The sequence below is a fragment of the Papio anubis genome, unplaced genomic scaffold (assembly GCF_008728515.1).
Source record: "Papio anubis isolate 15944 unplaced genomic scaffold, Panubis1.0 scaffold93, whole genome shotgun sequence".
In the NCBI taxonomy this organism is placed as follows: domain Eukaryota; kingdom Metazoa; phylum Chordata; class Mammalia; order Primates; family Cercopithecidae; genus Papio; species Papio anubis.
Window position 1 is genome coordinate 12,625 of NW_022169551.1, and position 14,425 is coordinate 27,049.

Consider the following 14,425-nt stretch of genomic DNA (forward strand, 5'->3'; position numbering starts at 1 on the left):
CTTATATGAAAAAATGCTCATCATCACTGGCCATCAAATGCAAAATCAAACACAATGAATGCCATCACACCAGTTAGAATGACGATCATTAAAAGATCGGAAAAACAGCAGGTGCTGGAGAGGGATGTGGAGAAATAGGAACACTTTTACACTGTTGGTGGGTTGTAACCCTAGTTCAACCATTATGGAGAAAACAGTATGGCGATTCCTCAGGATCTAGAGCTAGATCTACCATATGACTCCAGCCATCCCATTACTGGGGATATACCCAAAGTTATAAATTATGCTGCTATAAAGACACATGCACGTATGTTTATTGCAGCACTATTCTAATAGCAAAGACTTGTAATCAACCCAAATGTCCATCAGTGACAGATTGGATTAAGAAAATGTGGCACATATACACCATGGAATACTATGCGGCAAAGGATGAGTTTCTGCGTCCTTTGTAGGGACATGGATGCAGCTGGGAAACCATCATTCTCTCCAGCAAACTATCACAAGAACAGAAAGAACCAAGCACGCATGTTCTCACTCCTTAGGTGGGAACTGAACAATGAATCCCTTGGACTCAGGAGGGAACATCACACACCGGGGCCTATCATGGGGAGAGGGAGGGGAGGGATTGCATTGGAGTTATACCTGATGTAAATAACGAGTTGATGGGTGCAGCAGACCAACATGGCACAAGTATACATATGTAACAAACCTGCGTTATGCATGTACCCTACAACTTAAAGTATAATAATAATAAATAAATTTAAAAAAAAATGTCATAATTACTACTAGTAAAGTTACTTTTAATTCAATTTAAAATACAAGTGAGACAGTATTTGCACTAGTGCAGCTTGGAAAAGAGGGTATAGAATTGTATTCATGGAGGGATGATTCAGTCACTTTGCATGGAAACGAACATCACCACAAATTTTTGAAATGATTTTTTCTAACATTTATCAACATAATCAAAATTGTGCATGCCTTTTGAGCCCATAAACTTCAACACCATTTCTATCTATCTGTAGAGAAGAAAAATCAGAAATGCATACACAGTGGATTAAGATATTCATTGAGGAATTGTTTTTGATAGAAAAATTTGGAAACAAATATTCAAGAGTAATAAAACACATGATTAAATTTGGTGGAAAGAAGCTATTGAATGGAAAGAAGGTCTAGCTATTAAACTTTTAAATTCAAAGCATATACAATGTCATGATGAAATGTGCACAAAATAATACTAGTTGGAGATAGAAACAATGTATACAACTCCATATCATCTGCAATTTACTTTTATGAAATCTCAGAATATTACACATAATAATTATAAAATGACTGAATTAAGTACAGAAAACTTCTTAGAGTGCTTATTCCTCTGTTTTAGAATTACAAGTGATTTTCATCTCCTTATTATATTTTCTATAGTTTCCAAATTTTCTATATTAAAGATATACTTCTCTTATTGTAAAAGGAAAAAAAGTTTTAAAAATGATGTTTTTCATGACCAGACTTGGTGACCGTATTTCCCACTTGGGAAAAAACATTAGTGTCTTTTTGGTTTTGTTTCTTTTTCTACTCAAAAGCTGCTAAATATGCATCTATTACCAGCAGGCCCAAAGTTCACTGTCTTCTAAACAGAACCCATGGAGACACCTAATTGTGGAGACTGAATCAGCCTGGGACATCTTATTTGAAATTCCCCAGGGAAACTAAAAAATTTATGTAAGAAGACGTCATTCTAGATTTTAAACAACTCCTAAAGATTATCAGCCATGCATAGAGATTTGATTGTGCCTGGCACTGAGGTGAGATTGGTCAATTTTCATAAATCCCTATTTTAGGAAAGTGTAAAGACATTGTTGGCAAAGAATGCAACAGCCTGATATATTGAAAGAGTTTTAAAACAGTAATATAGCAGTAAGGGGCAATGTATTTTACTTTCCCTTTTACTTCCTAAGAGGTAATGGCTCTTTTTCTTTCTGTGTGGCTTCCACTGGACTTAGTCTTATTTTCTTTTCATCCCATTCATTTCAATGTGGTGTACACATAAAAGAGGTAGACACTAGAAATTTTAGTTTGTCTTGTCTAAGAACATAAAATGATGGTTTCTTGATACAGTGACATTTCTGGAGAGGTACTGTGAGAACTTCCTTATAAGAAGGGATTGTTTATATGAGATCCAATCAGGTAGTATTCAGAGATCATGAGCCTCTGAAACATGCGGTTGCTTTATATTTTCCTCCATCATTGGAAATTTCCATGAACTCTAGCCAGTGGACATGACAACTGCAGTGATTTATAGAATGTTTTCGGTCACAGAACTCTAAGTCTTGTGGATTCACAGCCATGTAATCCATGCCACCACACTGCAAATATATATCTATTTCTGCTAGATAGTGATGAATATTTGGCATTGGCTTTGCTCCATGGGATCTACTACAGAACTTAAGGATTGAGGTTTTATTCTGAGTTAAAAAAAAAAATTAATCGTTAGGACCCTTCAACTTTCTTCAAATACCCCTAAAGCTATAAGTTCCTTCAAATACTATTCAATTCTTTCTAGTGCCCCATCAAGAAACAACAATCGCAATCCAAAGATGTGGTGCTATTTTTTAATTGACTTCCTTTCAGTTATTAAAAAAAAAAATACTAAATTAAAGCAGTACAAACAGTCAGTAATACCAGAACTTCAAGGGCTTTTTGAGTGTAAATTTAGTATTAAGAATGGATAGGGAACTTGTAAAAAGATAGAGAAGCCAAATTTTATACCTAATTGAATTTAGATCTTTAGTAAAATCATTACTAAAGTTATATAAAACTTGTTAATGATTTAGAAGTGTAAATATCTTCCTGTTTCTTGTCAAGAACTTCCTTTCAAATTCCATGTTATAGAAAAACATGATTTTGACATCAGATAGTCTGAGTATCAGACATACCAAATTCTTAACTCATATATTCACTCATTCACATATATTTTAATATCTACTATGTATTATCTTGAGTAAGTTATGTGGGACATTATTGACATCTTATATATAGGATATAAGCATTTTTTGTTATCAAGGTAGGGAAAAAGTGCTAATATTTGAGATATTGTTAAAAATGGAAAGTTAAGCTGTTGATAAGAACTTGTCAGATTAGGGTGAATCTGTAATTATACCTATGTGTTTTCAGTGTCAAGACTCAGGTACAATTAGCATGGGAAGATTCTGAGAGCACAGAATAGAAATGGACTTATTGAAGGAGGAAGACAGTTACAGCCTAGCTCACATTTTGTTATTAGAATGTAGTAGAGTATAAGAGTTGTGCTGGGGAGAAGTGTGGTAAGTGAGGATAGTTTATCAAAGTTTTCAATGGCACATTGAGTAGTGGTAAGACTGTACTGCTTAGTGACTTTGGACACTGTAGTTCAAAGTCTATCTTACTATAGTTGGAAGAAAGAATTTCTGGTTATCAATGTAAGGTGAATGTACATGGTACTTGATGTTCACTTTGTCTAAACCAGTACCTCTAATCTCGTATCTAACTCTACCTCTACCTCTCCTAGGCAGAAAACAATGACTGGTAAAGAGTATAAAATGCTCTCCTCCTATCAGCCATCATGTCTGGGGTCAACAGCTGCAGTCTGATCCCAGGATTCTTTATCTTGAATGGCATTCCTGGGCTGGAAGTCACACACATCTGGATCTCCCTGCCATTCTGCTTTATGCACATCATTGCTGTCGTGGGGAACTGTGGGCTCATCTGCCTCATCAGCCATGAGGAGGTCCTGCACTGGCCCATGTACTACTTCCTGGCCCTGCTCTCCTTCACTGATGCCACCTGGTGCACCACCACGGTACCTAATATTCTGTGCATGTTCTGGTTGAGCCTCAAGGAGATTGACTTTAATGCTTACCTGTCCCAGATGTTTTTTGTCCATATTCTGACAGGGATGGAATCTGGGGTAACCATGCTCATGGACCTGGACCACTATGTGGTCATCTGCTATCCCTTACGCTATGCCACTATCCTTACCAACCCTGTCATCACTAAGGCTGGTCTTGCTACCTTCTTGAGGAGTGTGATGCTCATCATCCCATTCACTTTCCCCACCAAGTGCCTGCCCTATTGCTGGGGGAACTTCATCCCCCACACCTACTGTGACCACACGTCTGTGGCCAAGGTATCCTGCAGCAATTTCAAGGTCAACGCTGTCTATGGCCTTTTTGCAGCCCTTCTGATTGGGGGCTTTGACATGGTTTGCATTGCTGTGTCTTAAACCATGATCTTGCAGGCCGTAGTGAGTTTGTCATCAGCAGACGTTCGTCATAAGGCCTTCAGTACCTGTACCTCCCATATATGTGCTATTATTATCACATATGTTCCAGCTTTATTCACCATTATTACTCACCATTTTGGGGGAAAAACATTCCCCACCACGTCCACATAATTATTGCCAATCTCTATCTGATGTTTGCAACCATTCTGAATCCTGTTGTTTATGGAGTGAAGACCAAGCAGATCCAAAATAAAAGCAATATTCATTGACTATCGGCTATAATATCAACAGAGTTCTTTTCTCTGCAGAAGTCATTAATGATAGAAATTAATGATCTAAATAAACAAGCTTCCTGAATTTGAGTTTTCTTTTATAAATATAATTTCTCATCATTATATTTTGAGGTTGTTTGAAACAATTATGTTACACAGATTTCTAATGTGTCTTCCATGTTGCACAAATCTGAGATTTTTCATGTTGCACAAATCATTTGTGTAACATGAAAAGACAGAAGGCCACCAAAAAATGCCTTAGCGTTTATAGGAAAAGGCCTTTGAAATTTGTTTTAGTGGGGCGGAGCAAGGTGGCCAAATAGGAACAGCTCCAGTCTCCAGCTCCCAGTGCGAGCGACACAGAAGACAGGTGATTTCTGCATTTTCAACTGAGTTACTGGGTTCATCTCACTAGGGAGTGCCAGACAATCGGTGCTGGTCAGCTGCTGCAGCCCGACCAGCGAGAGCTGAAGCAGGGCGAGGCATTGCCTCACCTGGGAAGCACAAGGGGGAAGGGAATCTCTTTTCCTAGCCAGCGGAACTGAGACACACAACACCTGGAAAATCGGGTAACTCCCACCCCAATACTGTGCTTTACCAAGGGTCTTAGCAAACGGGAACACCAGGAGATTATATCCCACACCTGGCCGGGAGGATCCCATGCCCACGGAGCCTCCCTCATTGCTAGCACAGCAGTGTGTGATCTAACTGCAAGGCAGCACTGAGGCTGCGGGAGGGGCGCCTGCCATTACTGAGGCTTAAGTAGGTAAACAAAGCCTCTGGGAAACTCCAACTGGGTGGAGCTCACAGCAGCTCAAGGAAACCTGCCTGTCTCTGTAGACTCTACCTCTGGGGACAGGGCACAGCTAAACAACAACAACAACAACAGCAGCAGCAGCAGCAGAAACCTCAGCAGATGCAAATGACCCTGTCTGACAGCTTTGAAGAAAGCAGTGGATCTCCCAACATGGAGGTTGAGATCTGAGAATGGACAGACTGCCTGCTCAAGTGGGTCCCTGACCCCTGAGTAGCCTAACTGGGAGACATCCCCCACTAGGGGCAGACCGACACCCTACACCTCACACGGTGGAGTACACCACAGAGAGGAAGCTTCCAATGAAAAAATAAGACAGGTACACTCACTGTTCAGCAATATTCTATCTTCTGCAGCCTCTGCTGCTGATACCCAGGCAAACAGGGTCTGGAGTGGACCTCAAGCAATCTCCAACAGACCTACAGCTGAGGGTCCTGACTGTTAGAAGGAAAATTAAAAAACAAGAAGGACACCCACAACAAAACCCCATCAGTACGTCACCATCATCAAAGGCCAGAGGCAGATAAAACCACAAAGATGGGGAAAAAGCAGGGCAGAAAAGCTGGAAATTCAAAAAATAAGAGTGCATCTCCCCCTGCAAAAGAACGCGGGTCATCGCCAGCAATGGATCAAAGCTGGACGGACAATGACTTTGACGAGATGAGAGAAGAAGGCTTCAGTCCATCAAACTTCTCAGAGCTAAAGGAGGAATTATGTGCCCGGCGCAAAAAAACTAAAAATCTTGAAAACAGAGTGGAAGAATTGATAACTAGAATAATTAATGTAGAGAAGGCCATAAATGAACTGACAGAGATGAAAATGAGAAATACATGACAGATGCACAAGCTTCAGTAACCAACTCGATCAACTGGAAGAAAGAGTATCAGCGATTGAGGATCAAATGAATGAAATGAAGCGAGAAGAGAAATCTAAAGAAAAAAGAAGAAAAAGAAATGAACAAATGTGGCAAGCAGTATGGGATTATGTAAAAAGGCCAAATCTACGTCTGATTGGGGTACCTGAAAGTGAGGGGGAAAATGGAACCAAGTTGGAAAACACTCTTCAGGATATTATCCAGGAGAACTTCCCCAACCTAGTAGGGCAGGCCAACATTCAAATTCAGAAAATAGACAGAAAGCCACAAAGATACTCCTCAAGAAGAGAAACTCCAAGACATATAATTGCCAGATTCACCAAAGTTGAAATGAAGGAAAAAATCTTAAGGGCAGCCAGAGAGAAAGGTCGGGTTACCCACAAAGAGAAGCCCATCAGACTAACAGCAGATCTCTCGGTAGAAACTCTACAAGTCAGAAGAGAGTGGGAGCCAATATTCAACATTCTTAAAGAAAAGAATTTTCAACCCAGAATTTCATATCCAGCCAAACTAAGTTTCATAAGTGAAGGAGAAATAAAATCCTTTACAGATAAGCAAATGCTTAGAGATTTTGTCACCACCAGGCCTGCCTTATAAGAGACCCTGAAGTAAGCACTAAACATAGAAAGGAACAACCGGTACCAGCCATTGCAAAAACATGCCAAAATGTAAAGACCATCGAGGCTAGGAAGAAACTGCATCAACTAACGAGCAAAACAACCAGTTAATATCATAATGGCAGGATCAAGTTCACACATAACAATCTTAACCTTAAATGTAAATGAAATAAATGCTCCAATTAAAAGACACAGACTGGCAAACTGGATAAAGAGTCAATACCCATCCGTTTGCTGTATTCAGGAGACCCATCTCACATGCAGAGACATACATAGGCTCAAAATAAAGGGATAGAGGAAGAACTACCAAGCAAATGGAGGAAAAAAAAAAAGCAGGGGTTGCAATACTGGTCTCTGATAAAGCATACTTTATACCATCAAAGATCAAAAGAGACAAAGAAGGCCATTATATAATGATAAAGGGATTGATTCAACAGGAAGAGCTAACTATCCTAAATATATATGCACCCAATACAGGAGCACCCAGATTCATAAAGCAAGTCCTTACAGACTTACAAAGTGACTTAGACTCCCATACAATTATAATGGGAGACTTCAACACCCCACTGTCAACATTAGACAGATCAACAAGACAGAACTTTAACAAGGATATCCAGGAATTGAACTCATCTCTGCAGCAAGCAGACCTAATAGACATCTACAGAACTCTCCACCCCAAATCAACAGAATATACATTCTTTTCAGCACCACATCACACTTATTCCAAAATTGACCACATAATTGGAAGTAAAGCACTCCTCAGCAAATGTACAAGAACAGAAATTATAACAAACTGTCTCTCAGACCACAGTGCAATCAAACTAGAACTCAGGACTAAGAAGCTCAATCAAAACCACTCAACTACATGGAAACTGAATAACCTGCTCCTGAATGACTACTGGGTACATAACGAAATGAAGGCAGAAATAAAGATGTTCTTTGAAACCAATGAGAACAAAGATACAACATACCAGAATCTCTGGGACACATTTAAAGCAGTGTGTAGAGGGAAATTTATAGCACTAAATGCACACAAGACAAAGCTGGAAAGATCTAAAATTGACACTCTAACATCACAATTAAAAGAACTAGAGAAGCAAGAGCAAACACATTCAAAAGCTGGCAGAAGGCAAGAAATAACTAAGATCAGAGCAGAACTGAAGGAGATAGAGACACAAAAAACCCTCCAAAAAATCAATGAATCCAGGAGTTGGTTTTTTGAAATGATCAACAAAATTGATAGACCTCTAGCAAGATTAATAAAGAAGAAAAGAGAGAAGAATCAAATCGATGCACTTAAAAATGATAAAGGGGATATCACCACCGACCCCACAGAAATAGAAACTACCATCAGAGAATATTATAAACACCTCTACGCAAATAAACTGGAAAATCTAGAAGAAATGGATAATTTCCTGGACACTTACACTCTCCCAAGAGTAAACCAGGAAGAAGTTGAATCCCTGAATAGATCAATAGCAGGCTCTGAAAATGAGGCAATAATTAATAGCCTACCAACCAAAAAAGTCCAGGACAAGATGGATTCACAGCTGTATTCTACCAGAGGTACAAGGAGGAGCTGGTAACTTTCGTTCTGGAACTATTCCAATCAATAGAAAAAAGGGAATCCTCCCTAAGCCATTTTATGAGGCCAACATCATCCTGATGCCAAAGCCTGTCAGAGACACAACAAAAAGAGAGAATTTTAGACCAATATCCGTGATGAACATCGATGCAAAAATCCTCAATAAAATACTGGCAAACCGGATAGAGCAGCGCATCAAAAAGCTTATCCACCATGATCAATTTGGCTTCATCCCTGGGATGCAAGGCTGGTTCAACATACACAAATCAATAAACGTAATCCAGCATAAAAACAGAACCAAAGACAAAAACCACATGATTATCTCAATAGATGCAAAAAGGCTTTTGACAAAATTCAACAGCCCTTCATGCTAAAAACGCTCAATAAATTCGGTATTGATGGAACGTACCTAAAAATAATAAGAGGTATTTGTGACAAACTTACAGCCAATATCATACTGAATGGGCAAAAACTGGAAAAATTCCCTTTGAAAACTGGCACAAGACAGGGATGCCCTCTCTCACCACTCCTATTCAACATAGTGTTGGAAGTTCTTGCTAGGGCAATCAGGCAAGAGAAAGAAATCAAGGGTATTCAGTTAGGAAAAGAAGAAGTCAAATTGTCCCTGTTTGCAGATGACATGATTGTATATTTAGAAAACCCCATTGTCTCGGCCCAAAATCTCCTTAAGCTGATAAGTAACTTCAGCAAAGTCTCAGGATACAAAATTAATGTGCAAAAATCACAAGCATTCTTATACACCAGTAACAGACAAACAGAGAGCCAAATCATGAATTAACTTCCATTCACAATTGCTTCAAAGGGAATAAAATACCTTGGAATCCAACTTACAATGGATGTAAAGGATGTCTTCAAGGAGAACTACAAACCACTGCTCAGTGAAATAAAAGAGGACACAAACAAATGGAAGAACATACCATGCTCATGGATAGGAAGAACCAATATCATGAAAATGGCCATACTGCCCAAGGTAATTTATAGATTCAATGCCATCCCCATCAAGCTACCAATGAGTTTCTTCACAGAATTGGAAAAAACTGCTTTAAAGTTCATGTGGAACCAAAAAAGAGCCCGCATTGCCAAGACAATCCTAAGTCAAAAGAACAAAGCTGGAGGCATCATGCTACCTCACTTCAAACTCTACTACAAGGCTACAGTAACCAAAACAGCATGGTACTGGTACCAAAACAGAGATATAGACCAACGGAACAGAACAGAGTCCTCAGAAATAATACCACACATCTACAGCCATCTGATCTTTGATAAACCTGAGAGAAACAAGAAATGAGGGAAGGATTCTTTATTTAATAAATGGTGCTGGGAAAATTGGCTAGCCATAAGTAGAAAGCTGAAACTGGATCCTTTCCTTACTCCTTATACGAAAATTAATTCAAGATGGATTAGAGACTTAAATGTTAGACCTAATACCATAAAATCCCTAGAAGAAAACCTATGTAATATCATTCAGGACATAGGCATGGTGAAGGACTTCATGTCTGAAACACCAAAAGCAATGGCAACAAAAGCCAAAATTGACAAATGGGATCCCATTAAACTAAAGAGCTTCTGCACAGCAAAAGAAACTACCATCAGAGTGAACAGGCAACCTACAGAATGGGAGTAAATTTTTGCAATCTACTCATCTGACAAAGGGCTAATATCCAGAACCTACAAAGAACTCAAACAAATTTACAAGAAAAAAACAAACAACCCCATCAAAAAGTGGGCAAAGGATATGAACAGACATTTCTCAAAAGAAGGCATTCATACAGCCAACAGACACATGAAAAAATGCTCATCATCACTGGCCATCAGAGAAATGCAAATCAAAACCACAATGAGATACCATCTCACACCAGTTAGAATGGCGATCATTAAAAAGTCAGGAAACAACAGGTGCTGGAGAGGATGTGGAGAAATAGGAACACTTTTACACTGTTGGTGGGATTGGAAACTAGTTCAACCATTATGGAAAACAGTATGGCGATTCCTCAAGGATCTAGAACTAGATGTACCATATGACCCAGCCATCCCATTACTGGCTATATACCCAAAGGATTATAAATCATGCTGCTATAAAGACACATGCACACGTATGTTTATTGTGGTACTATACACAATAGCAAAGACTTGGAATCAGCCGAAATGTCCATCAGTGACAGACTGGATTAAGGAAATGTGGCATATATACACCATGGAATACTATACAGCCATAAAAAAGGATGAGTTTGTATCCTTTGCAGGGACATGGATGCAGCTGGAAACCATCATTCTCAGCAAACTATCGCAAGAAGAGAAAACCAAACACTGCATGTTCTCACTCATAGGTGGGAACTGAACAATGAGATCATTTGGACTCGGGAAGGGGAACATCACACACCGGGGCCTATTATGGGAAGGGGTGGGGGAGGGATTGCATTGCGATTTATACCTGATGTAAATGACGAGTTGATGGGTGCTGACGAGTTGATGGGTGCAGCACACCAACATGGCACAAGTATACATATGTAACAAACCTGCACGTTATGCACATGTACCCTAGAACTTAAAGTATAATAATAATTAAAAAAAATAAAGTAACTATATCTCCAAAAAAAAAAATAAATTTGTTTTAGTGATTTTATTTACTGTCACTATTCTTTTCACTGTATAATTTTGCACAGCTTTTCTCTGTTAAGAAAATTATCTCATATCTATATAACTTGCATTAACTCTCTATGATGAAGGAGAATAATATTTATATATTTGTTTCAATACGATCAAATCAAAGACAGGGAGATAAGGATGGAATAGAGCCATGGAAACTTAGAAGAAACAATCCCTCAAGGGTAATTCTGAGACATTTTTGAAGGGCACACAGAACGCCTTAGAAATTATTGCAACGTGATAGTAGAAAATGGAGGAGAGTTGCCAGCAAAACCTGTAAACATTTGGATTTAGCTGACTTCACAGAATATACCAGTTGCTACCCTCCTCTGGACAGGTACAAGGGAAGTATGTGTTCAGAAAAAGAGAATAAGAAGAATTCAGTGTCATGGACTACCAGAGAAAGAGGAGCAAGATGTGATAGAGATGATGGATGTATACAAGAGAGAATAATGTGTAGCAAAAGCGAAATGATGGGGAGAAGGGAGTACAGTTCACCATGTGAAGTTGTCAGCTGTTTCAGTGCTGTTATTAGGAATAAGTTTTCTGTTTCTTGGTTTAGCATCATCAGTGCTATGTGTACTTCCATATGCCAATATTCTAGCCTTCAGTTGAAGTCCTCACATTGTATCTTTCTTACTTTTATGCTCCAGTCAAGCACCAGCTTCATGCCGGAGACCTCAATTATTGTAATTTCCTGAGTTACATTATAGGGATTTGATAGTACTTTGGAGAATAATATTTTCCCAAATATGTGCTACTGTTTGTCTCTTGAGCGAGAATCAACTCTATTTGTACCCAGAATATAATCAAAATCTTATAATATCCCATATGAAAGACTCACTCTTCTCCTCTCATCTTAAAAAAGAGATGAAATACATATCAATTGATTTGAATAGACATATATACTTTTAAAACTGAGTTTATGAAACCTAAGGAAGTCAATGCCAAGGTATTTTTAATAGCAATTTTTTTTTCAAGCTTAACCAACACAGCTACAAATCTATAATTTGACTCGAAAGAGATTTTGGTAGCTCAAGCAAAGTTTATATTATGAACAAATCATGCAGAAATGTTGGTCTTGTCTCCTGTAGCCAGTTCATGTCCCATGAAGAAAAATGTGGAGCAGCTGGGAAGCTGTATTTGGGTCTCTGTGGAGCCCTGAACAAGCCTGAAGATACTGTGTATGCTGATTCCTATGCCCTGCATTTTTCTTAATACTAAGTTAACCTAGGTGAATTTTTTTTTTTTTAGTTTTATGAATTTTATTGTCAGTACAAACCTTTGATGGCAACCGGTATTTGTAAAATGCACATTTATACATATTTAACTACATAATTGCAAGTAACTAGTAGAATGTACTATTCTTCTGCTAGAAATTTTTGACACTGTGAGATATTATATGGAATTTCCTGAAATTATGTCATAATAAAAATGCTAGTATAATTTAGGGGATTATTTGATCATGCTAAGTTTGCATCTGGAGGGTTTTCCAGTTAGGGTAGCAGTTTGAACATAAAAAGAAAAGTGCACATCCCAACACTCCAAACACATAGAAACACTGGATTAAATACATTTCTGAAATTATAGAGAATAAAACTAAAGGCATGAGAAAATTGAGATTCTACAAGTAAGCAAAGTTATAAGGGCAAACAGTAGGTGAGGTCTTATAGTCCATACTGAGAATCTACTTGATCATACGCCTTCAATGTTGTTTATGTATACATGTAAAGGTTGAACAGTGCATGAAACCTAAATTCTGGAATCACTGCACAGCCTTTAATGGGAACTAAAACATTTATGCCAACCAGCTCAAAGGCACAGAAAAAAATATCAATATAATAATTTAAGGAACAGTGATGCAACATATATCATTACAGAAGACTCCATAAAGATGGGAACATATGTAAGAAATATTCTGACACTTGTCTTTCTCTACTTAATTTTCTCTGTGTGTAGTAAAAATACTCAACACACATCCTGATACTTTGTGCATCTCTCTTAAACTCCCACACTCACACAAATATACATGCCCACCTGCAATATACTGAGGAAAATTGCAAATATAATAAACAGTAATGTAGGAAGTAGAAATTGAAAAAGAAGGATGAATAAATACGAGTGTATGATGATAAATTTAGTCCACAAGTCTTCATTAATAATTAACATATTTGGGGTACCAGTAGAATGGACCTTGATTTAAGGAATTTCTGGGAATTGTATACTGTACACTATCTGTGGGTCAGAGAATAAGCAGCTACAGAATAAAAGAATGTTCCTTCAGGAGAGGAGAGACACCAAACAACCTTTTCTAGAAACTGGCAATTGGTGTGAGAACACATGTATTATTCTGTCCTTCGTGTCTAAATGTGACAAGATGAGCGAGGTAGAAAACAAAGACGTTTTATTCTCCACGTTTGTTGAAAAACAGCCAGAATAGACAGATCTAGCTCTAGGTAAAGATGAATACAGAAGGAAATCAAGAACACGACAAATAATAATTATTATATTGACCTATAAAATGTCCTGGTAAATAAGAAAAGAAATAGCATATAAGAGAACAAAAAGATTACCAAGATGTAGAATATGTTTATTGCAAGATTAGAAAGACTGTTTAAAGAATAACTATGAAATGAATATAATTTCATATAATCTATGAAAAAGGAGAAAAAATAATGACAGAAATGCGTGGATGACAAGAATAGAAAATGATAAGATAACACTATGAGATCAAACAATGATAAATTAGCAAAGGAAAGTTTAGGCAAGTAAAAACATAATACAAAATTAAAATCTATGGTTAGAAAGTAAATTTTTAAAGTTATGCTTTTAAATTAGTGACATAAAGGTATACATTAAAAATTGTTAGTGCAATGGGTTAAGACACGAGGTAAAATATTTAGAGAAGATAAAGGATAAAGAATAAACAGAACATAAATATCCTTTGTTTTAATAATGCAGAGCTCAAAGTGACTGAAGATTAAATGGTATTAAAGTCAAGAAAAGAATAAATCCAAATGTAATAGTGATGCATGTCTAAAGAGCATACCACAAAGAAAAAGCATTTCAAGGGAGTCATTTCCATATATAGTCTAAAAGATTTGAACTACACTTATGACTAAAAGAAAATTCAGTCCACATATGAAAGAAAAATAACAGGTAAAATGTAAGGAAAAGAAAATAAAGAACTGGTAAAGAGAAATAAGATAAAAGGGGAAGAAGAGAAGGGGTAGGGGATGGGAGAGAGGGAGAGAAGAAAAGAGGCAAGGAGAGGAAATGCAGATTCCTATGGTGTCAAATTTCAGAAGAGTGTGAGATAATTTGTTCTGAGGTTTTAAAAA

General features: G+C 37.7%; 1 protein-coding gene across 1 annotated transcript; it reads left to right on the forward strand.

Annotated features, from left to right (window-relative positions):
* The first annotated feature begins 2,923 nt into the window (after window positions 1-2,923).
* LOC101020057 (olfactory receptor 52N2-like) lies at window positions 2,924-4,581 on the forward strand. The gene has a single exon (XM_017948689.3). It carries the CDS (start codon window positions 3,596-3,598, stop codon window positions 4,253-4,255), a length of 660 nt encoding a protein of 219 aa, XP_017804178.2. The 5' UTR covers window positions 2,924-3,595; the 3' UTR covers window positions 4,256-4,581.
* The last annotated feature ends 9,844 nt before the right edge of the window (window positions 4,582-14,425 follow it).